The sequence below is a fragment of the Ambystoma mexicanum genome, chromosome 4q, assembly GCF_040938575.1.
Source record: "Ambystoma mexicanum isolate Mex_15411 chromosome 4q, UKY_AmexF1_1, whole genome shotgun sequence".
Taxonomy (NCBI): Eukaryota; Metazoa; Chordata; class Amphibia; order Caudata; family Ambystomatidae; genus Ambystoma; species Ambystoma mexicanum.
The window spans coordinates 1103123175-1103145223 of record NC_090928.1 but is presented as its reverse complement, the minus strand read 5'-3'; the positions used below and the strand labels follow the sequence as shown (position 1 = coordinate 1103145223).

The following is a 22049-nucleotide window of genomic DNA, read 5'->3' as shown; positions in this document are numbered from 1 at the left end:
TAGCAGCCCTCTGCATCAGCAATTACCATCTAGCAATAGTGCAATGTAGGAGACCTCTGCATCAGCAATTACCACCTAGTAAGAGTTCAATATAGCAGCCGTCTGCATCAGCAATTGGCATCTAGCAAGAGTGTAATGTAGCAGCCCCCTGCATCAGCAATTACCATCTGAAAAGAGTGCAACGTAGCAGCCCTCTGCATCAGCAATTACCATCTTGCAAGAGTGCAATGTAGCAGACCTCTGCATCAGCAATTACCATCTAGCAAGAGTGCAATGTAGCAGCCCTCTGCATCAGCAATTACCATCTAGCAAGAGTGCAATGTTGCAGCCTCTGCATCAGAAATTATCAACTAATAAGAATGCAATGTAGACGCCTTCTGCACCAGCAATGCCCATCTAGCAAGAGTGCAATGTAGCAGCCCTCTGCATCAGCAATTACCATCTAGCAAGAGTGCAATGTAGCAGCCCTCTGCATCAACAATTATCATCTAGCAAGAGTGCAATGTTGCAGCCCTCTGCATCAGCAATTACCATCTGAAAAGAGTGCAACGTAGCAGCCCTCTGCATCAGCAATTACCATCTTGCAAGAGTGCAATGTAGCAGACCTCTGCATCAGCAATTATCATCTAGCAAGAGTGCAATGTTGCAGCCCTCTGCATCAGCAATTACCATCTAGCAAGAGTGCAATGTAGCAGCCCTCTGCATCAACAATTATCATCTAGCAAGAGTGCAATGTTGCAGCCCTCTGCATCAGCAATTACCATCTGAAAAGAGTGCAACGTAGCAGCCCTCTGCATCAGCAATTACTATCTTGCAAGAGTGCAATGTAGCAGACCTCTGCATCAGCAATTACCATCTAGCAAGAGTGCAATGTTGCAGCCCTCTGCATCAGCAATTACCATCTAGCCAGAGTTCAATGTAGCAGCCCTCTGCATCAACAATTATCATCTAGCAAGAGTGCAATGTTGCAGCCTCTGCATCAGAAATTATCAACTAATAAGAATGCAATGTAGCAGCCCTCTGCATCAGCAATTACCATCTAGCAAGAGTGAAATGTAGCAGCCCTCTGCATCAACAATTATCATCTAGCAAGAGTGCAATGTTGCAGCCCTCTGCATCAGCAATTACCATCTAAAAAGAGTGCAACGTAGCAGCCCTCTGCATCAGCAATTACCATCTTGCAAGAGTGCAATGTAGCAGACCTCTGCATCAGCAATTACCATCTAGCAAGAGTGCAATGTTGCAGCCCTCTGCATCAGAAATTACCATCTAGAAAGAGTGCAATGTAGCAGCCCTCTGCATCAACAATTATCATCTAGCAAGAGTGCAATGTTGCAGCCCTCTGCATCAGCAATTACCATCTGAAAAGAGTGCAACGTAGCAGCCCTCTGCATCAGCAATTACTATCTTGCAAGAGTGCAATGTAGCATACCTCTGCATCAGCAATTACCATCTAGCAAGAGTGCAATGTAGCAGACCTCTGCATCAGCAATTACCATCTAGCAAGAGTGCAATGTTGCAGCCCTCTGCATCAGCAATTACCATCTAGCAAGAGTGCAATGTTGCAGCCCTCTGCATCATCAATTACCATCTAGCAAGAGTGCAATGTAGCAGCCCTCTGCATCAGCAATTATCATCTAGCAAGAGTGCAATGTTGCAGCCCTCTGCATCAGCAATTACCATCTGAAAAGAGTGCAACGTAGCAGCCCTCTGCATCAGCAATTACTATCTTGCAAGAGTGCAATGTAGCAGACCTCTGCATCAGCAATTACCATCTAGCAAGAGTGCAATGTTGCAGCCCTCTGCATCAGCAATTACCATCTAGCAAGAGTGCAATGTTGCAGCCCTCTGCATCAGCAATTACCATCTAGCAAGAGTGCTTAGGATCTGAGATCATTAGCATGTTTTCAAATAAAATCTTAACTAAATTAGACTTAGTCTGTGAAAAGCCTGTTTTATATCCCATGCGGTATCACACCTCCATCTCGCCATGTGTATGGTCTTATATCACGATTGCTTTGACTGGCACGTCTTTTTGGCACTAGTGTATGTAGCTGGAGCTACCAGTTAAATCTACCAAATCATATGGGTAGCAAAAGTTGATTCCCAGGTGGCATTAGTGGAAGTGACGTCACATAACCATTATGCCTGATGAAATAATAGAAAGAGGATAAAAAAAAACCTTTCAATGCATGTTATCAACAATGAGCGGTACAGGAGGCGTAGATGTGACAAATGATGCCCCGCCCCTTGCTTACTATGCCCGCCCACCTGTACCTTGCGGGTTCTGGCAGGGGCAGGTTATTCCCAAAGTCTCTGCACTGGTACCCCTCGACGCTGGCAGGCCCACGGGCACAGAGAATGGCAACACGCATTCCTAGGGGTCCATCTCTCAATGCTAGTGGAAAGCCTGGCGCCAGCCATCTGAGGACATGCTCAGGTTCAAGGCTAAAGGAAACTCGAAAGGGTGAAAGGCTGAATTGGCCCTGCCAGGTTTTGAACAGACCCCAGATCAAAGGTGAGTGCTTAACCCATGAGCCGTGATTGGGCACCCTGGATATGAAATACAACCATGGGTACATTGAACTGGAAATCTGTTGCTATCTGGAGTAGTAACGCAGGTAGAATAGCCATGAAAATTGGCAGAATGAAAGGGACTACCTACACAATTATGATTCGTGTCAAGGTCGTATCGGGAGGATAGCTCAGGAGCAACACGCTCGCCTTGGAAGCAAGACACAATGCGGAACAACTCAGGCTTGATTCCTGTGTCCGCGCTTAGTAACCGCTGGGCACTGGCGCGTTATAAATAACCAATTACAATTACAATGGTGGCATCTAATAGCGGTGAGGTTTACTGTACAGCGCTTTATGTAACAATAAACGATTGGGAACATAGAACAGTTTCCTTTAGCCTTGAACCTGAGCATGGAATATACCTCTCTAAAACCTATACCCAATCCAAGGCTGTTGGTTTTGTGATTTGCTTGTTTGGAACTTGACCTCAGTGCAAGGAACTGATATAAATCCAGTCACTGATGGCACACTTGATTAAGACATTTTAATAACACCAATTGCACATGTAAAGCTGCTATTAAGCCATTAACAGTGCACATGCCCTGCTATCATCAGACCAGGCAATCACACCACTTTGCAGCTGTTACCATTTTATGGCCCAGTAGTACCATTATGACAGTGCCTGGCAAATGCCTATCCTATGCCCAACAAAAACCACAACTGTTGGCTTTGCCAATGCTTGTTACTTTTATTGTCAGAGCTGCTCTCAGAAGTGTGTGTCACTCAACAAACATATGAGGGCTTCAAGCTGAAGATAACCTGCTTATAGTTTTGCCCAGAACTTGATAGAGTATTCTTTTCAAAGAAATCAATTTCCCAGAACACTGCAGAGATCACATGTTAATGATATGTTATTTATATAGCGCCTTTATCCAAAGCGCTTTACAGAGCACATATTTACATACAATATCACCCAACCCAAATTGGTACTCATTTATCGGCCTCAGAAGGATGAAAGGCTGAGATGGCCTTGCCGGGATTGGAATCTCCAACCTGCAGATCAGGCTCAGATTGCAGCAGCGAGTGCTCAATCCGCTGAGCTATCTTACCAACTTACCATGTTGCCACAGTACCCAAAGTGGTCGGGCGTTGCCACAGCGCATGAAGTGGTAACATGTGTCCACAGTGCATGGAGTGGTCACGTGTCCTGGCTGCATGAAGTGGTCACATGTGGCCACAGAGCAGTGAAGTGGTCACATGTGGCCACAATTCATGTAGTGGTCACGTCATATGTGGCCACAGTGCATGAAGTGGTCGGATGGGTCCACAGTGCTGCATGTAGCCACAGTGCTCGAATTCGTCCCACAGAGCAGTCAAGTGATCATCATATGCGGTCTGACTGCGTGCAGTGGCCACAGTACATCAAGTGTTCACATTATTAAAGGCCAAGACTGGGCAGGAACAATAAGAGAAGTACTAGGGCATCACCTTTACGGACTGGTGGCATCTCCTCATCAAAGCCAAGGGGGAGCGGGAATCTTAATTAACTAGATTCCTATGTTAACAATTAAGGAATCTCTTTATGCGTTTTAGGTTGAATGTCTCTACAAATGAAATTCTTGGCCTGCGTCTAAAATTGAGAAATGGAAAAATGTCATGCATCTACTGCTCTATTGTCTCGCCTTATTGACCCAAAGCATGACATATTTTATTGGCTATATTCCGAACACAGAAAAGGTGTTCTTGTACTTGCTGTGGCATAATATTATACATGCGAATCTGTGTTTCCCAAGCTAGCAACTCTTCATTTAAAAAAAATAAAATCTGTAAATTGTTTTAAGTATTAGATCGGTTTTATGTCAAAATAATAAGATAAGAGCCTTCTTAGATTTGCATGGCTAAGAGTAATCAAAATGTTTGAGTAACAGCTAGTTTTTTAGTGATGTTAAAAGAAATTGCTTGTTTGTAATATCATCAAGAAATTTCTGTTTGTAAAATTGTTAAAGGTATATTAGTAAAAAATGTATAAACCAAAACAATAAAGTATTAAAAAATTAAGAAAAATGGAGAGAGGGGTAAAAAAGAGGTTTTATATAAATGTATGAATTTTATTCAAACACATGTACAAACGTATAAAAACGTGATTAAATCATTGGAGAGCATCAACACTAGGATCGTCAATGTTACACCTGATGTCTCTCATATAGATCTCGCCAAAACACAGACCTACACACCAGGAGTACAGACACCGCCATTGAGTATCTGTTTGCGTAAGGATAGAAGTGCAACAATGGAAAGATTACGAGGCCATGTAACTTGTTACTTGGAAAAGATGTAACCGTCACAGTATCCACATTTCAGCGATTTCCGCCTCAAGTTGTTTGGATTCGAGCTTCTTGGGGAAACAGCGGGGCGTGCGGAGTTGCATAACTGCATTGCACCTGGGAAACGTGCCCTGGTTGTGTGTGCCAAGCACGCAGGCTTCCAAGGAGGAATTGTGAAAGGCAGGTGAGGGAAACCGTGCATTCGCAAGTGATGAGCCATCGCTCACCGCCCGGGTGCTGAGTCGGGGCGGCATGTGTCTTCAACCGTGACATAAGCGACAGCGGTCAATACATACGTTCCACACTGGCTGGGTATTGGCATTGTGAAGCTGGTCCTTGCAACAGAAAAGAAGGGGAACTAGGTGAGCATTGGTTGGATGGATGGAGGAGCTTCTGGATGTCGCATTAGGTATTTATTGGCTGAATTTGGCTGCAAATATATATGGGGGGTGGGTAAAGGCAATAATCCAGGTCGGGAGCAAGAGACACTGCAGGGGGTCTCTGGCTTTGCACCTAAATGGCTTAAAAGAAAAGAAAATAATTAGATGGATTTGGATTCGGCAAAATCTCCTGGATGACATCACATAGAACCACGTCTACGAGCCAGGCCGATTGTTGGCAATAACATAATTAAGAATAATTTCATTATGTAACATTATCATACATGGGGTGACTAGTGAGATGGTTGACAAACACTGGTTAGGGTTAAACAAAATAAGAGATTTTACACCGCGCTTCATGCCGGAGCCCGGCCTCTAAGCCTGGGACCTGGATTCAATCCCGTGCAGCTCTGCATTGTCTTTCTTCCAGGACAAGCGCGGCGTTGCCGCTGAGCTGCGTGCTCGGCCCAAACTGCAGGATTAATAGTCCCCAATGTTCAGAGAGGCACACCTATGGATGGTTCCATTATGCACTGTTCTATATGGCCTCATCCGACAATTCTTATGGTGTATCAGTTGCTTTCTAAACGTGTTCTTATTTCTTTTAATAGGGTTGTCCCCTCAGAATACCCTTCCCCCCGCCCTGCCTACCCTTTCCCATATTGGTTCGCCCCTGCCTACCCTTTCCCATATTGATTCGCCCCTGCCTACCCTTTCCCATATTGGTTGGCCCCTGCCTACCTTTCCCATATTGGTTCGCCCCTGCCTACCCTTTCCCATATTGGTTCGCCCCTGCCTACCTTTCCCATATTGGTTGGCCCCTGCCTACCTTTCCCATATTGGTTGTCCCCTGCCTACCCTTTCCCATATTGGTTCGCCCCTGCCTACCCTTTCCCATATTGGTGGGCCCCTGCCTACCTTTCCCATATTGGTTGGCCCCTGCCTACCCTTTCCCATATTGGTTCGCCCCTGCCTACCCTTTCCCATATTGATATTTATTTCTATTAGGCTACGGCTATCAGTTAACCACAACCAAAGAGTACAATATTATAATAGTGGGGATTAGACAAGCAGTGACAGCAGGATAGCTCAATGGAACGAGCGCTTGCTGCTGTGATATGCAGATTGTAGGTTCGAATCCGAGCAAAGCTAACTCAGCCTTTCATACTTCCTATGTCGATAAATGGGTGCTAGCATTGTTTGGGTGATAATTGTATGTAAATACTTTCAATGTACATTGCTATGATATTTTATTTATAGCGCGCCTATACAGAAGTGTTTTCGGCACTTTGCCGAAAGTGCTGTATACATTACAGAGCGTTATCTGTGCTGGCTGCACATGCTTCTGGGACATACTCTAACCCTCTCAGATAATCCGTCCGGGGCGGCAACACTGTTGCCGCTTCCATGGTACAGGCTCTTGGTGGGGTTTCCTTGTGCTTCACTGCATAAAGCGTGTCATGCACAGCAAAGGTTCCCACACCTCACACTGCTTCACCGTGCTGCCTGGGAACGAGGCTGAGAGCAGTTACGGTGGACGCAGTGAAAAAGAACATAGCGGCTGCCATTATAATAGGATAGGGTGAACAGATTTCAAAAGTAAAAAACCGGGACAAGGCAACTAACATAAAAGTAGGACTAACTCTTGAAAGTGGCTGTCAAGGCACTACACTTCAGTAGCGGTTGGAGGAGAAGCGGGTTTAAGTGTTAATGTTCAAATTAACACATATTATAATTAATGTATCACAAACGAACACTAGCTTAAGTTGTAAAAAGCCGCATTTCTTCTGTGCGAGATTATGCATTCATGCCTGTCAGCAATAAAGACCAACTACCAAAAACCGGGTCCACTGCAGATTACAATAGAAACATAATCTTGAGAAAGGGGGACAGAGCACCAAAAACCCGGGAAACTGTCACACTAGCCATGCACCACAGTATACAGTCCTTTCCCAGCGGTACTTTGGAAGTTGCTGGTTAACAGCCATTTCCATGTAGATTGCTCACTAGGACCGATCGTACTTACATCTGGGCATCCATATTGAGTCCCCATAAAACCATGAACAACATTATAAAAGCATGCTAGACCTGTGTTTGAAACAGTGGTTGAATGGAGAGAAGTTAGGGAGATAAACATTTGGTTTTCGGGACGTAGATTATGGGGAGGTAGGTGAAATCTAGTGTTGCTTAAGGACACTATTGATTTGCCATTGTCTCTCTATAGAAGATGGACAGCACAGCCTTCTGGGAGTGTGTCGGCTGTACGTGTGTGGGTGTATGTGTGCATTCGGGTAGTCCGAGGCATTGCTAGAGGATTGGCGGGCTGAGGGTCTATTGCCCCAGGTGTTTTGGTTGTAGCCCCAGATAGAAGCTTAGAGGCTACAATCAAAAGGATAACTGTCCCCAAGTCCCGACATCTCGACATTAGCGTAGCCCCAGATCTTTTCCAGACCTAGCAACACCCCTGGCTGCAACCAAAAGGATAACTATCCCCAAGTCCCGACATCTCGACATTAGCGTAGCCCCAATCTTTTCCAGACCTAGCAACACCCCTGGCTACAACCAAAAGGATAACTATCCCCAAGTCCCGACATCTCGACATTAGCGTAGCCCCAGATCTTTTACAAACCTAGCACCACCCCTGCGGGTAGTCGTCATATTCATATATATGGAAATGTCCTTTGTTTATGTCTGCATCGCCATTAACATCTTCATTACATCACGGATTGGGAGCGACCTTCGCTTTTCCCTGGTCACCTTATTTAGTAATGCTATTTCCCGAGGGGGCGGGGAGAGGGAGAGATAGAGAGAGAGAGAGAGAGGCGGGCTTGCTTGCTCAACATGTCTGCACAGGACCCGGGGCTGGCGTGCCTGGCTTGGGCAGCCTGAATGCCTGGGGCCACGTAACATTGTGTCACCTCTGTCAGGTGCAGCTCGGCTGTACAGTACACGTGCCGGGATCACATGATCCGTGCCAGAGCGACACTCACTGCTGTGAGTAGACAAAGGCCTGGAGTCATTCCTGGGCAATGAGTCAAGAGCCCTGGGAGGTGTTTACACGTTGCCCTCCCTGCGTGAGAACCCCTCCGCTGAGACTCCATGTCTGGAGAAGCTGCCATGGTGTCACATCGGTGATGCTGCCGTCTCCACTAAGAGTGTCATTGCCTAATTTTTTCCCCATCCTAACAAATGGACTTTGCCACTCCCACCTATAGGCATTGGGCCACATGTTCAGTTTGTTGGGATATTGCGGGGCCGATGCGGTGCCCCTTGTTGATGGCACCCCTACCTCGCGTCCTCTGATTCCTATTTCTCGTCCCTCTCACGCCCTCCACTAGCAAGCTGCACTCAATCAGCACCCTGCCCACCCTGCAGGCCTTCCCCTTAGACTCATTGCCCCCTTATCCTCATCATCGATAAAATAATGACTATCCAATCATTCAGCACCACCCTCGGACTAGGACTCGGGTCTGAAAACCACAGCTCTCCAGATGTTTTGGACCACAACTCCCAAGATCCTCCTTTATTGAATATGCAGGCTGGTGGTGATTGGAATGTTGCTTTAAAACACTGAGAAAGCCAAAGGAGTGGACCCCCGTCAGCAATAAAGGCTTCTTAGGTGACAATATATAATATATAGTACCTTGTTAGGAATCAAAATGGGGATATATTAAAACAAGAACACAGCTGTATTTGTTTATGGTATCATTCAGAAATTCCTGGTGGGAAACTCCCCTTCCCTGATGCTTGTGCAGCTACAGCAGTGTGAAGCCTATCCCCTCCCCCCGTGTCCCTTCATACACTCAAAGCTGGGTTATGTATAGACGTGGGAAGGAGGTATATAAATAATAGCTCCAGTAAAGATTGGTGTTTTTCCTGCACTACTGTTTTCCAGTATCTATTATATGGGGCACCTGCATATCATATGGTCCCTTGTTGGAGAATGTGCGGCCCATGATAGCTATATAAACATGCATTAGGCTGCAAATACTTCCAGAAAGATATGTTGTCTCACGGTGAGTGTTCATCCGTGTTGGCTGCAGCATATCCCAGCTGTGGGTGCAGCATATGCAAGGTGTGAGCTGCAGCATATGCACGGTGTGGGTTCAGCATAAACAAGGTGTGGGTGCAGCATATGCAAGGTGTGGGTGCAGCATATGCAAGGTGTGAGCTGCAGCATATGCAAGGTGCGGGTGCAGCATATGCAAGGTGCGATCTGCAGCATATGCAAGGTGTGGGTGCAGCATGTGCAAGGTGTGAGCTGCAGCATATGCCCGGTGTGGGTTCAGCATAAACAAGGTGTGGGTGCAGCATATGCAAGGTGTGGGTGCAGCATATGCAAGGTGTGAGCTGCAGCATATGCAAGGTGCGGGTGCAGCATATGCAAGGTGCGATCTGCAGCATATGCAAGGTGTGGGTGCAGCATGTGCAAGGTGTGAGCTGCAGCATATGCCCGGTGTGGGTTCAGCATAAACAAGGTGTGGGTGCAGCATATGCAAGGCGTGTGTGTAGCATATGCAAGGTGTGAGCTGCAGCATATGGAAGGTGCGGGTGCAGCATATGCAAGGTGCGATCTGCAGCATATGCAAGGTGTGGGTGCAGCATATGCAAGGTGTGAGCTGCAGCATATGCAAGGTGTGGGTCCAGCATATGCAAGGTGCAATCTGCAGCAAATGCAAGGTGTGGTTGCAGCATAAACAAGGTGTGGATGCAGTGTATGCAAGGTGTGAGCTGCAGCATATGCAAGGTGTGGCTGCAGCATATCCCAGGTGTGGGTGTAGCATATGCAAGGTGTGAGCTGCAGCACATGCACAGTGTGGGTTCAGCATAAACAAGGTGTGGGTGCAGCATATGCAAGGTATGGGCGCACTATATGCAAGTTGTGGGCTGCGCATATGCACGGTGTGTATGCAGCATATACAAGGAGTGGGTGCAGCATATGCAAGGGGTGGGTGTAGCATATGCAAGGTGTGGGTGCAGCATATCCCAGGTGTGGGTGCAGTATATGAAAGTTGTGAGCTGCAGTATATGCACGGTGTAAGTTCAGCATAAACAAGGTTTGCGTGCAGCATGTGTATGGTGTGGGTGCAGTATATGCAAGGTGTGAGCTGCAGCATATGCAAGGTGTGAGCTGCAGCACATGCACAGTGTGGGTTCAGCATAAACAAGGTGTGGGTGCAGCATATGCAAGGTGTGGGTGCATCATATGCAAATTGTGGGCTGCGGATATGCACGGAGTGGGTGCATCGTATACAACGAGTGGGTGCAGCAAATGCAAGGTGTGGGTGCAACATATGCAAGATGTTTTCCCCAGTAAGCCATGCCTGATAATGCTAATGTCTGGACCTATAGGGTCCTGGACTGTGTGAAACGTGGGATCTGACGTGCAACTTATTCCGAAGAGCTCTGTGGCATGTTTCACAGAGCAAAGAAGCCAACTGCCCCCAGGTGTATCCATTCCAGGTTTTATTGCCAACCAGACTTTGCACTCTGGCACTTGGTGTTTAACTGGGGCTGTTCGTGAAATGGGGTGAGTTGGCAGTTCTAAAAATGTCTACTGAGGCCAATGAATTAGGAACAATAAAACAATGAGGCATTAACACATCTTGCAGGATCTGTGCCGATAAGTCGCTCCTCAGCCCTACGGAGAAGATCATGCAGCCAAGTTTAAGATAGCATTTGCTGATGTGCCTGGCTTAGCATCTAATGTCGCCCACGGCCACCTTAACACTGTCCCTTCCAACCAGCATGGTTCCATCAGCGCCTAGAGCTCACCCAGGGTAGTGTGCGCCTGGGCAATGCATTCGTTCATGCCCTTCCTTGCCATGCTTCCATCTCTGGCTCCCCCGGCCCCCCCCCCTTTCCCCTCTTGATACGATATTTCATTTATATTGCGCCTATGCACAAGTGTTACAAGTCACGACGATGCAGGGGAGGGGAACAAGATCTTACTAGGCCCAGTGGCATTGAGATCGTGCAAGTGCAGGGGAGAGGAAAGGGGAGAAGTGCCCGGGGGAAGGGGAGGAGGAGCAAGTGCAGGACATGAGATCAAAAACATCGGAAAAACAAAAAAGGCAAGAAGTGCGGCCATCAGGTAGCAGTGCAGCGGTTAAGTGCAGACAGCAAGCGTTAGATAGTGCAGGTAGGGGGACTGTAGGGGTGCAGATACAGCCTTAAGTGCAGGGTTGCCAGGAGGCAGTGCAGGTGTGCAACTGGGAGGGCAGGGACCTGGGCCCGTGCTTCTTCATTGCCTGAAGGTGCTCCTGCCAAACATATACCATGTCTAGGTGTCTATCTCAGTAAGTTACGTGCCCGCCTCAAGCGTGGGAATAGCCTGCATGTCCCTAGTTCGAGTCCGGCAGGGCTCCCTCACCCCTTCTCTCTGAGGTTAATACATTGTTTCATATTCGTTATTAATATAGTGCTTAGAAGTGGAAGGAATATGTCATGAAGCGCTGTATAAAATGTGATATTAATTAGCAACAAGTGGCATTCAAATTTCCTATTTCGGCAATTTCTTGTTGTGCCAGCATGAACATGCCATGCAAATGCCCATGTGCTTTGCCCAAACCTAAACAGGGCATTTCACGAGCTGAACGCGTCAGTGTTTTGGTGGAGAGCGCTGGTTGGTGGAATGTGATGTGGGATGAAAGCGCTCTGCTCACAGGGCGTGTGTGTGTGTTTGTGTGTGTGTGTGCGCGCGCGCGTGCTCATGCCCCGTCACGCCTTCGCATAATCACTCGTGCAGCTGTTATGTTTATTGCGGTCATTAATAAGAGGACGAGCGTGTAGCGCTTGTCAGAGCTCGGCGGCGAGGCAAGGGAGAAGGCCCTCTGCTAGCCCGAGTGGGTGACAAGCCATGCCAGAGAGCACGAGCCGCCTGTTAACATCTGGCCGTTATTTACTATTTTCTAGAACCTTCCAGAAAGAGACATTTTCGTGACGGCAGCGGAGCAGGTGGGTCCCCTGCCACACACCCCCCGCTTCACCATGCCATTCAAGAAGGGCTTTTCGGTGGTGGACAAGAAGGCCAAGCGGCCGGTGCGGACCGGAACCTTCCGGAAGCCTCGGAGGCTTCTGAACCAGGACTACCGCACCCTGCTGGAGCTGTGCGCGCGCACCAAGAAACTCTACGTGGACGAGGCCTTTCCGGCGACCCTCCGGTCCATCGGCTACGGGGACCTGCTGAAGAAGATGCCCGCCACCATCCAGTGGAAGCGGCCTCACGTGAGTACGCCTGGCCTTTAGGTTTTGTAACCACGTGTATTGCTGATTTTTAAGGTGCTCGTCTCCGTTTGCAGAATGCTTCCAGGCACCCAATGCCCCATGGCATTGTGGGATGACCTAGAGACTTTTATAATGTACTTCATTTGGATCTAGCTCCCTGGTATTAAAACTGTGGGGTCTGCGTCCTCAGCGGTGCTTAATTTGTAAAAGAATAAAGTGCTGGGGATTAAATACTTTCTAACACGCCCATGGCACGTCAGGATTGGCAGCCCCCCGCCCACTGTTGCCACTAGCCACGGCTGCTCCCCGTGCTGGCAACATATATGGGGTTAAAGCTGAAACTCCAGCAGCCTATCGTGGTGGCGGATGCACTCCGTGGGGCAGATGCGTGATTTACAAATGCCTTTCAGCAGGGGAGTTGCTAGGTCTGGAAAAGACCCGCGGCTACGCTGGAGTCGGAACTGTTGGGACTGGGGGCTAGCTAGTCTTTTGGCTGTAGCTCCTGAGATTCTATCCGGGGCTACAACCAAAAGATCAGGGGCTATAGCCCCCTTAGCCCCCCCCCTAGCAACGCCCCTGCCTTTCAGCATGCACTTAAAATAACATAACACAAGTTCAGCTGTGTCTTCAAACACAATCATTTACGTGTTGCTCTGATTCTATAGGTGTTGTTTATTATGCGACTGTCGGGTAAAATAATAAAGTTGCCAAAACACCACGCCATAATCAAATTGTGTCTGAGACAATAAGTGCAGGGGCTCAGAAAAAAGTACCAGGGCTGAGCCCTGGCAAACACGCCCAAAAATTAAGCATTTCCCCTAAGTCCCCCAGGGTGGTCTGGAGAATGTCCAGGGCTTGCGCCAGGGTCTTCCAGATGGGAAGCCGGTAACAGTGTTCTGTAGAAAACATAACCAGCTCTGGCATTTGGGGGGCATGACAGCAGTGTTTTATTTGCTCAACGCTGTGCTCAGCATAAGAGGTTTGGGAATCTGCGCTCTGAGGCCTTCGGGCATGTAGGGCCCTATCCAAAAATAAATAAATAAATACATCACTGATCAAACCTGTATTGAAGATGTACAAAAAAGAAGGTGGGTAAGGCGCGCACTCCCGGTTCTGGTCAATTGAACCTGTTGCAAAAAATATAATAAGTAGCTGGGTCAAATCCCAAAATGGACAAATATTCACAGGGTTAGATCCCTTGCTGCAAATCAGGTACTCAGTAATAACAGGGTTAAATCCCTCAGCTGCAGTTCTGTGGTCTGTAGTTGTTCTCCTCCTAGCGCTTTCTTATCTCAAATAATCATCAGGGAGGCTGTTGAGCAGGTGTGTCTAATTAGACTCAAAGGATTCTGGTAGCTGTAGTGAAAACGTTTTTTTCTGTTCAGGTGACCAGCAACCGACACCCCTCCAAAGCACAAGTCCTTCCCAAATTTGATGATCATTTGAGATAAGAAAGCGCTAGGAGGAGAACAACCACAGACCACAGAACTGCAGCTGAGGGATCTAACCCTGTTAATACTGACTACCTGATTTGCAGCAAGGGATCTAACCCTGTTAATACTGACTACCTGATTTGCAGCAAGGGATCTAACCCTGTTAATACTGACTACCTGATTTGCAGCAAGGGATCTAACCCTGTTAATACTGACTACCTGATTTGCAGCAAGGGATCTAACCCTGTTAATACTGAGTACCTGATTTTCAGCAGAAGGGATCTAACCCTGTGAATATTTGTCCATTTTGGGATGTGACCCAGCTACCTATTTTTTGCAACAGGTTTAATTGACCAGGACCGGGAGTGCGCGCCTCACCCACCTTCTTTTTTGTACTGACTGTATTGAAGATGCCTTGCTTGCCAGCTACATTCTCACTATAGAAATCCATATGCATACAGCCATACGCTTATATATAAACATATACATCTGTTGTATGTTCCGGCTTTTACGGCATCGTTTGAACCCTTGGGTGACGGGGGAATTCTTGTATAAGTATTTTATGGTTTACATTCATTGACAAATCAATATTATATAAGTAGAGCCCTCATTTACCAAAATAATAATGCACTAAAAGGGCCATTTTCAGGGGGTAAGGGTGCAAGGAAGAAGGCTGTGTTGCTATTAAACTATTCCACCCAATGTGGGTAGAATGTTCTGTTTAAAACAGGGCAATTCTAAGCAGAAGTGGAATGTTGGGGGAGAAGACTCATGCTATCCATTAGCACCCTGGGAGGCGCCCGGAGCCAATGAAAATGCTCGGAACGCAGGTTATATTCACAAACCACCATTGGCACTGTGCAGTCATCTAGACTAATGGCAATATGCCCGTTGTTGGCTGGGCCCGCCTTGTAGGTTAGCAACCTGCCACTCTTGTTAAAGGACCCTCGCTTCACTCAGGCCCTTAACTTGGGCAGTGGGCCGTTACCCAATGGGTGAGCCCACCACCTCGGGGCATATTGCCTCCTTATGTGCAGTGGAATGTTGGGTGTGTTTCCCGATTGGTCAATGTGTGGGCCGTGCATTATGGTATAGCTTGCAAATCGTGCAGGTCGACCAATGAGTATCATTGGTTTCAGTGCCACGCTCCCTCTCATCGCGGAAGGGCCACTGCAAAACCTGCCACTGGCACCACTCCCCTCCCTGCCTGGGCCGCTCCTGACTTCACTCTTCTTGATCTCCATCCCACTTCGGCACTTTAGCTGAAACCTGGGTCGCTCCTGGTAGATACAATCCAGAACCTTAAACCACCCGCCACTGTTCTGATTCTTTGCTAGGCTGCACCTGGCAGAGGCAGCCTGGCCTTGAGCCTTCCCCCCACTCCTGCTCCGATTCTTTGCCGGTCTGACTTGGCAGATGTGCCCTAGAAGGATATTTGAAGACCCGCCTCTGCCTTGCCCCATCCTCATGCGGCTACATGCTGCCAGACAGCGCCCCCCCACCCTCGCATATACCCCTGGCACATTTCTGTCCTCTGTTCATGCAACTTTTTACATCTCTAAAACAACACATAATCGCTTTGTAGACACTGCCCGTTGGCCATACAGGGGATATGGGACCAGAAACCCTTGCTGCACGCAGGCCTTTAAGGCGATCTTCAGGGCACATTCTCCAAGTAAGGCCCGAGGGTCTGGTCTGTAAATATAATTATTACACTCTGCCATAGAATTGTTTTCGTTTGAACTGAAAGAATTCAAAGTTCTATTATGGAAATAATACCCGATCCGGTGGGCCGTAATAGGTGTTACTGCCATTAGCACCTGGGTTTTCAATCTGGAAACCTGCGGTGCTGATAGCAATATATTTTGTTTGAATGAACGGGAGGCATTCCAACAAAATACTGACTAAAGATGGCCGTCCGCTTCAATTTCCACTGCCGCCCAAGACACAAGCAGGAGCAGTGGTTGCACCGCCGCCAAAAGAATAAGGTGAGTGGAATAGGGGTCAGAGAGTGCAGAAGCAGTGCCTGAGGGGAGGGTGGGGTAAAGATGACAGCACAGAGAAACAGCCTTAAGGCTGCTCAGAAGGTGGCTTCGATTGTGGTATTCAGCCTGCGATCCGAGCAACCTGATTGGTCGCGCCCCCTCGCCCGGGTGTAAATAAGCTGTATATAAACAGAGCAATGGAAATACCATTCGTTAAGGTCCCTGAAGACCGAGGTAAAGGGCAGCAGCATCAAAGAAATTTATCTTGGTTTATGGGTGAAATAACACTAGGTACGGAATGAGGTCCTGGTGAATAAAGCATCATTTGAACATTGGAATCTTACATTTCAAATGCAGACACCGCAATGGCAGGGGGCGATATGCCCTGAGGCGATATGCCCTGAGGCGATGGGCCGACCCAATCGGTAACGGCCTGCCGCCAAAGGGGTTATCGCCATTAGCACCCGTGTAGTTCCCTTCATGGTTGCTAATGGTGTGATTTATTAAAGAAAAAAGAAAAAAAATAAAACTACTGTTGCTGCGTGCCCAGTGCTGCGCAGTGGTTCCTAAGTCCATTTTCAGTGTTGATGACTGTGACATCACAAACATTTAAAACGGACTCGGGAAAGGGTGCTGTGCAGCAAAGGTACGTTTATTTAAAAAAAAAAAAAAGAAAAAATGAAATACACACTCTTAGCACCCACGTAGGGAACTACAGAGGCGCTTTGGGCAGGGGGGGGGGAATGCAGCACCGGTTAGCAGCACCCAGACTGCTTGCAACATGGTCTTTTACCAAATAGTACAACCCGTGTTCCGAGCATACTGATTGGCCAGTGTCCCATTTCCAGGGTACTAATGAGGCGATATGCCCCGAGGTGGCAGGCCCAACCTGTGGGTAAAGGCTCGCCACCTAAGTTATGGGCCAGAGCGAAGCAAGTGTCCCGTAAAGAGGGGAGCAGGCCATTCCTCACCTGTTGGGCCCAGCCACTAATCGCCATTAGCACCCATGTAGCATTTAAAGGAAAGTGTTTTCTTTCTGTGCACGTTCACAGAGATAACATATTCTACCAACATTCCGCCATGGAAGAGGAAGGCGGGGCTCAATATGGAGCCACTCTTCCATTTCCATGGTGGTTAATGCGGGGACGGGAGCAGAAGCAGCTGCGGCAGCGGGATTCGCCACCGCAGCTAACAGGTAAGACGGATTGGGGGGAGCGATTTTTTTTTTTTAAAAAGGGTTGGGTGGGGGGAAGATGGCGGTTGGGAGCGACCGGCCATCAGGCAGCATATAACGCAGGCTTTTACTGGTAGTGTCAGCCCGGGTTACTAACCACTTGATTGGCTGACTCCCCCGCCCAGGGTGCTAATGGATTGTATAGGTCTTCTCCCCAACATTCAACCTTTCCCCTTTGCCTTTCCTTGTTTTAAGCAGAACGTTTTATGCTCAATGGGTATAATAAGTTTGTGGTTCAAGCCGGGGAATAGCCTTCCTTAGTGGTGAGCTCACATCCTGTAGTCCGCATGTGTAAGTTGCACCACCTCCCTGCCTCCCATTGTCTCTACCTAGAATTGTGATCATTAAACTCTGCTCCATGTAAGCGTCATGCATAATGTCAATTCAATCGTTGACTCGCTGCTCAGGTATGAAAAACAAACATCACGTTCAACAGCTCAGTAGCTTTCCCTGTTTTTCGTAAGCAACGACCAATGCCATTCTGGGGCAAGAATGCATTTCACTCTCCTGCCTCAAGATGGCGCGCAAGTATTTAATGTTTTTTTGCAAAGGCACTGCATTCATTTTCAACACGTTTTCGGGGAGTTGGAGAGGTGCCTAACAGTACATCACACGCACGAGCAAAATTCCTCTTTGTCAGCAGCAATTTTTATTAAAGCAATTCTAAGCTCATAATTAGAGCTCACAGGACGCTCAAAACACGCACTGCTCTGCTTTCATGTGACCGATATTGAAACCAGGATATTTCAAATTGTTATTATGGATGTAACCTGTGGGCGGTGTAATTATCCGTCATCCACAGGTCCGAGGCGAGGACCTTGTATCTCCTCATTAGTCACAGGCTAATAAGGAGGTTTGTACAACAGAAGCAACTGAGCTCAAACAAAGGGTGTTGTGAAGCTGTACAATAGAGGGGGTTGTCTCGAGCTGTGCAGACGTAGCTTGCAAATTGTTGGGTGGGATGGGCGGAGTCAGGGCTGTGCCTTTTGCAAACAGCAACCTGCACAGTTTCTCCGTGCGATCTGTGATTGGTCGCACAGCCTCTCTCTTCCTCTCAACACGATGGTATTCTGGTCACCACATGTACTAATTAGTCATGTTCTTTTTTTATTGAGTTGTTCTTTTTGATCACTTGACTTTTCTGCAAAAAATAACTATGCTCAAACGCCATATTGAAAATGGCCAGCTCCATTGCCAATTAAGTGTTGACAATGGAGCGGGGCAATAATGCTTTTTGGCACCTCGGGCGGGAGAGGCAACCAGCTAGGTTGCTCGGATTGTGGCTGAAATTGATAATCTCAGCCCGCTTGCCGAGCATCCTGCAGGATGGTTCCCCCGCCCGCCATCTTGCCCTCTCACCCTCCAGGCCACCATGGAAATGAAAGAGGGGCTTGCTCCGTAAGGAGCCCCACCTTCCAGCGCTGTGGTGGCCATCTTAGGACAGTGTTTTGTTTGAATGAACGGGACGCAGTGAGCGGTGTCCCGTTCATTCAAACAAAATACCCTGCTCCCATTACCACGGGTTACCGGATTGGCAACCCAGTGTGCTAATGCATTAACACCCTCTCCAGCAGGCCGGATCGGGTGTTATCGGCCTGGGGACCCTTGTTAAATGCCCTTGTTTTGCTCAGGCCTGTAGCTCGGGCACCTCTAAATGCTTGGAATGGAGTCAATACTTTATAGACCCCTGCAGAGGGCTGTTTGGGAGCTGTAGGCCCTGAAGTCTGAATTAAGCTCCTGAGTGCAGCAACAGCGTTTAACGCGATTCAAGGGGCCATTACTCGCAGTACGTCCTGAGCAAATAACGCCCAGTCGCTCTTGATAGTATAGAGCAGGGGTCTACTAGCTTGGGTCTCCATATGTTTTGGACTGCAACTCCCATCACCCACATCCAACATGGTCTATGCAAAGGGATTACAGGAGTCACAATCCCAAACACCTACAGAGACACAGGTGTCTGGCCTCTATTGTATAGTATATATTCTCTGTTATTACCGGATTGCACACATTCCGACTGCAGCAGCAGCCAAACAGCCGGAAGTCCTTGCAGCCGGAATTCTATTTTACCACAAAGTGCTAACAATTTATGGACCCCAGGCAGGGTCAATATCTCTTCGGATAATGCTCTTCCCCAAATGTAATAAAAAGCCTTTTCTGCCAAACTGTCCATCCCCTTCAAGAGGGGTTGGTGACCAGTCCCTCTGAAGAAGTCGCCCAGCATCTGTCCAGTCTGCTGGTAGAGGGGCAATGGCTTTGAAATTTGGGGTGCACTAAGTAACTGGTTGCCTTAGACTGTGTATAACAAATTCAGTACATGACAGATTGAGCAAAGTAGAGATTTATTAATATATTCCTTGATTTTAACTTCTTTCACTTGTTCCCTTTTACAGGAGATAGAGAAGAATCCGCAATTCTTTGCAACAAATGCGAGCAGATTTGACCTCCATCAGGGCCTCTCAGGTAATTCTGGCTTTTATAATGCGGTAAGTGCTCAGAGAGGCAAGCGCTCAGAGAGCAAAGTGCTCAGAAAAGCAAGGACTTAGAGAGGCAAGTGCTCAGAGAAGCAAGTGCTCAGAATAGCAAGCACTTTAGAGATGCAAGTGCTCAGAGAGGCAAGGTCTTAGAAAGCTAAGCACTCAGAGAGTAAAGTGCTCAGAAAAGCAAGCACTTAGAGAGGCAAGTGCTCAGAAAGAAAGTGCTTAGAAGGGCAATGACTCACAGAGTCAGAGGCAAGCACTCAGAGATAAGTGCTTAGAAGGGTAAGGGCTCAGAGAGTCAAAGAGGCAAGCACTCGCCGAGATAAGCTTGCAGTTAGGCAAGTACGTATGAAAGTGCTCAGAGAGTCAAGCACTCAGAGAGGAAAGCACTCAGAGAGGAAAGGACTCAGGCAAGTGCACAGTGAGTCAATTGCTCAGATACGAGTGCTCTTAGTGTCAAGGTCTGAGAGAGGCAAAAAGACGTGTGGAGAGGCAAATGCTTATAGAGGCAAGTGCTCAGAGGGAAAACAGGCAAGTGCTCAGAGAGGCAAGCACTCAGCGAGGCAAGCATTCACAGCAATCCATAACCTCCTCAAAGGTTGAGGTGGAGGCACCGTCAGCAAATTCTGAGAGAACCCCACCTCTTCCACGGGAAGCTCCTTGCTCCGCAGTATTGCCGACCAGCATACATGCTTACATGTCCCATTCCATTCTGAAGATGAACGTCCAGTTCTGGTCTTTACTTTGTATTCTGGGACTTGGATTTCCCCATTATATATGCAGACCTACAAGTGCTTGAATGCAAAGAAAAAAACATGATTGCACCAGCATACAAATGCAATAGTGCATGCTAGTTGTTGTGGACCAGTGGACCTATACTGTGGTATGGTGCACGTTGTGTCCCAACATCAGTGCAGGTTTTTTGGCTTGCACCCAATGCAAAGTCCTGCCAGTTCTCTGTGCTGTAACCATGCCCAAAGTCTTAATGCCAGTGGGTGCATAACTCTCAATGCATTGATGCTGCAAGCCAGGTGCAAATAGGCGTTGTTTGTGGGTGATATCCCAGTGTAATGTATTGGGTGTGTGGGGTTTGCGTAGGGAGACCTGACTCCAGGGCAGGAGGTACCCACCAAATGCCAGAGAGTTGATAGGTATGTAGATAGGGCAATTTCCCACAGTGTATGTCAATGCTGGGTGAGTCATGCAGTTTATTTCCTATGAATCTCTGTTTCTTTCCCTCGAACACTGGTCTGAGAGTATAATTTGCAACATGTTCTTCTTTCACAGAAAACTGCTGGTTCTTAGCTGCCCTGGCATCATTGACGTTCCATAAAGATATCCTGGCAAATGTTGTGCCTCAAAACCAAAGCTTTGAGAAGAACTATGCTGGCATTTTTCACTTCCGGGTAAGTATCTTTTATGCTTTGAAGGGTCTGTTTGAATGAATAATTGACATTAGGTTGATTCCAATTTTGGTTGAGGAACGAAGAGTCCATGTTGGCAAAAATAAACCAGTGTGGAAATATGGCAGAGTAATGGCCGTCCTACTTTTTTGTCACAAGGGTCCGTGCAATCCTTTGGAGAGCACTTAATGCATGGCTTAATAATGTCAGGATGTGTACAGCGCTTCATGCCATATTCCTCCTACTTCTCAGCGCTGTAATAATAGCTGTTATTATTAACCAATTTAAAGGTACTCAGTTGATCAATTTTGGAAGGATGGCGTACAGAGCCAATGGTGCCTAGACCGATGTATTGATTAGATTTCCTTTGTTAATCTTTTTTCAGTTCTGGCGTTTTGGAGAGTGGGTCGATGTGGTGGTTGATGACCAACTGCCCGTAAACGAGGATGGAAAGCTGATCTTCGTGTCCTCTATTCACAAGAACCTGTTTTGGGGCGCACTCTTGGAGAAAGCTTATGCAAAGTAAGTGATCCATGATATCAGTGAAGTTCAAATAAAGAAATTGCAATCAAAGACAATAGCCCTGTGGAATGCAAGGGAGATGAGTTGAACAATTATAAAATGTTTAAAAACATTGCACTCTTTAATCCTATTGTTCTTTTCAGGGTCTGTGGTTCCTATGAAGACATGCAGATTGGCCAGGTGTCCGAAGCACTGGTAGACTTTACAGGTGGAGTCAATATTTCAATCAAGCTGGAAGAATCTCCTCCCGGCCTGTGGGACATCCTGCTCAGAGCAGCCTATAGCGGCTCCTTAATGGGTTGCCAGACACTTTCAGGGGTAAGACATATTTACAAAAATAAACTCAGAACCAAGCATTCAGTCTTCATTGCCACGGAACAACAGGCATAGTGGAACTTTGTCACTATAAATATTGAGAGTCCCGAGGAAGATTTATGATAAGCACAAAACAATTTTCTACTCTGTTTCCTATATCGGGAAAGCTTAAATTATGTGACAGGCATGATTAAAATGTGAAATCCAACTTGAGGTGTGATTGTAATATTAC

General features: G+C 47.4%; 1 protein-coding gene across 1 annotated transcript in view; it reads left to right on the top strand.

Moving 5' to 3' along the window:
* The first annotated feature begins 11910 nt into the window (after positions 1-11910).
* LOC138468210 (calpain-14-like) overlaps positions 11911-22049 on the top strand; it is a 38514-nt gene continuing 28375 nt past the window's right edge. The window contains exons 1-5 of the mRNA XM_069608669.1: positions 11911-12448; positions 19491-19560; positions 20865-20983; positions 21366-21502; positions 21646-21820. Of these exons, the coding sequence (XP_069464770.1) occupies positions 12212-12448; positions 19491-19560; positions 20865-20983; positions 21366-21502; positions 21646-21820 (738 nt within the window). The 5' untranslated portion in view covers positions 11911-12211. The remainder of the gene's footprint in view (positions 12449-19490; positions 19561-20864; positions 20984-21365; positions 21503-21645; positions 21821-22049) is intronic.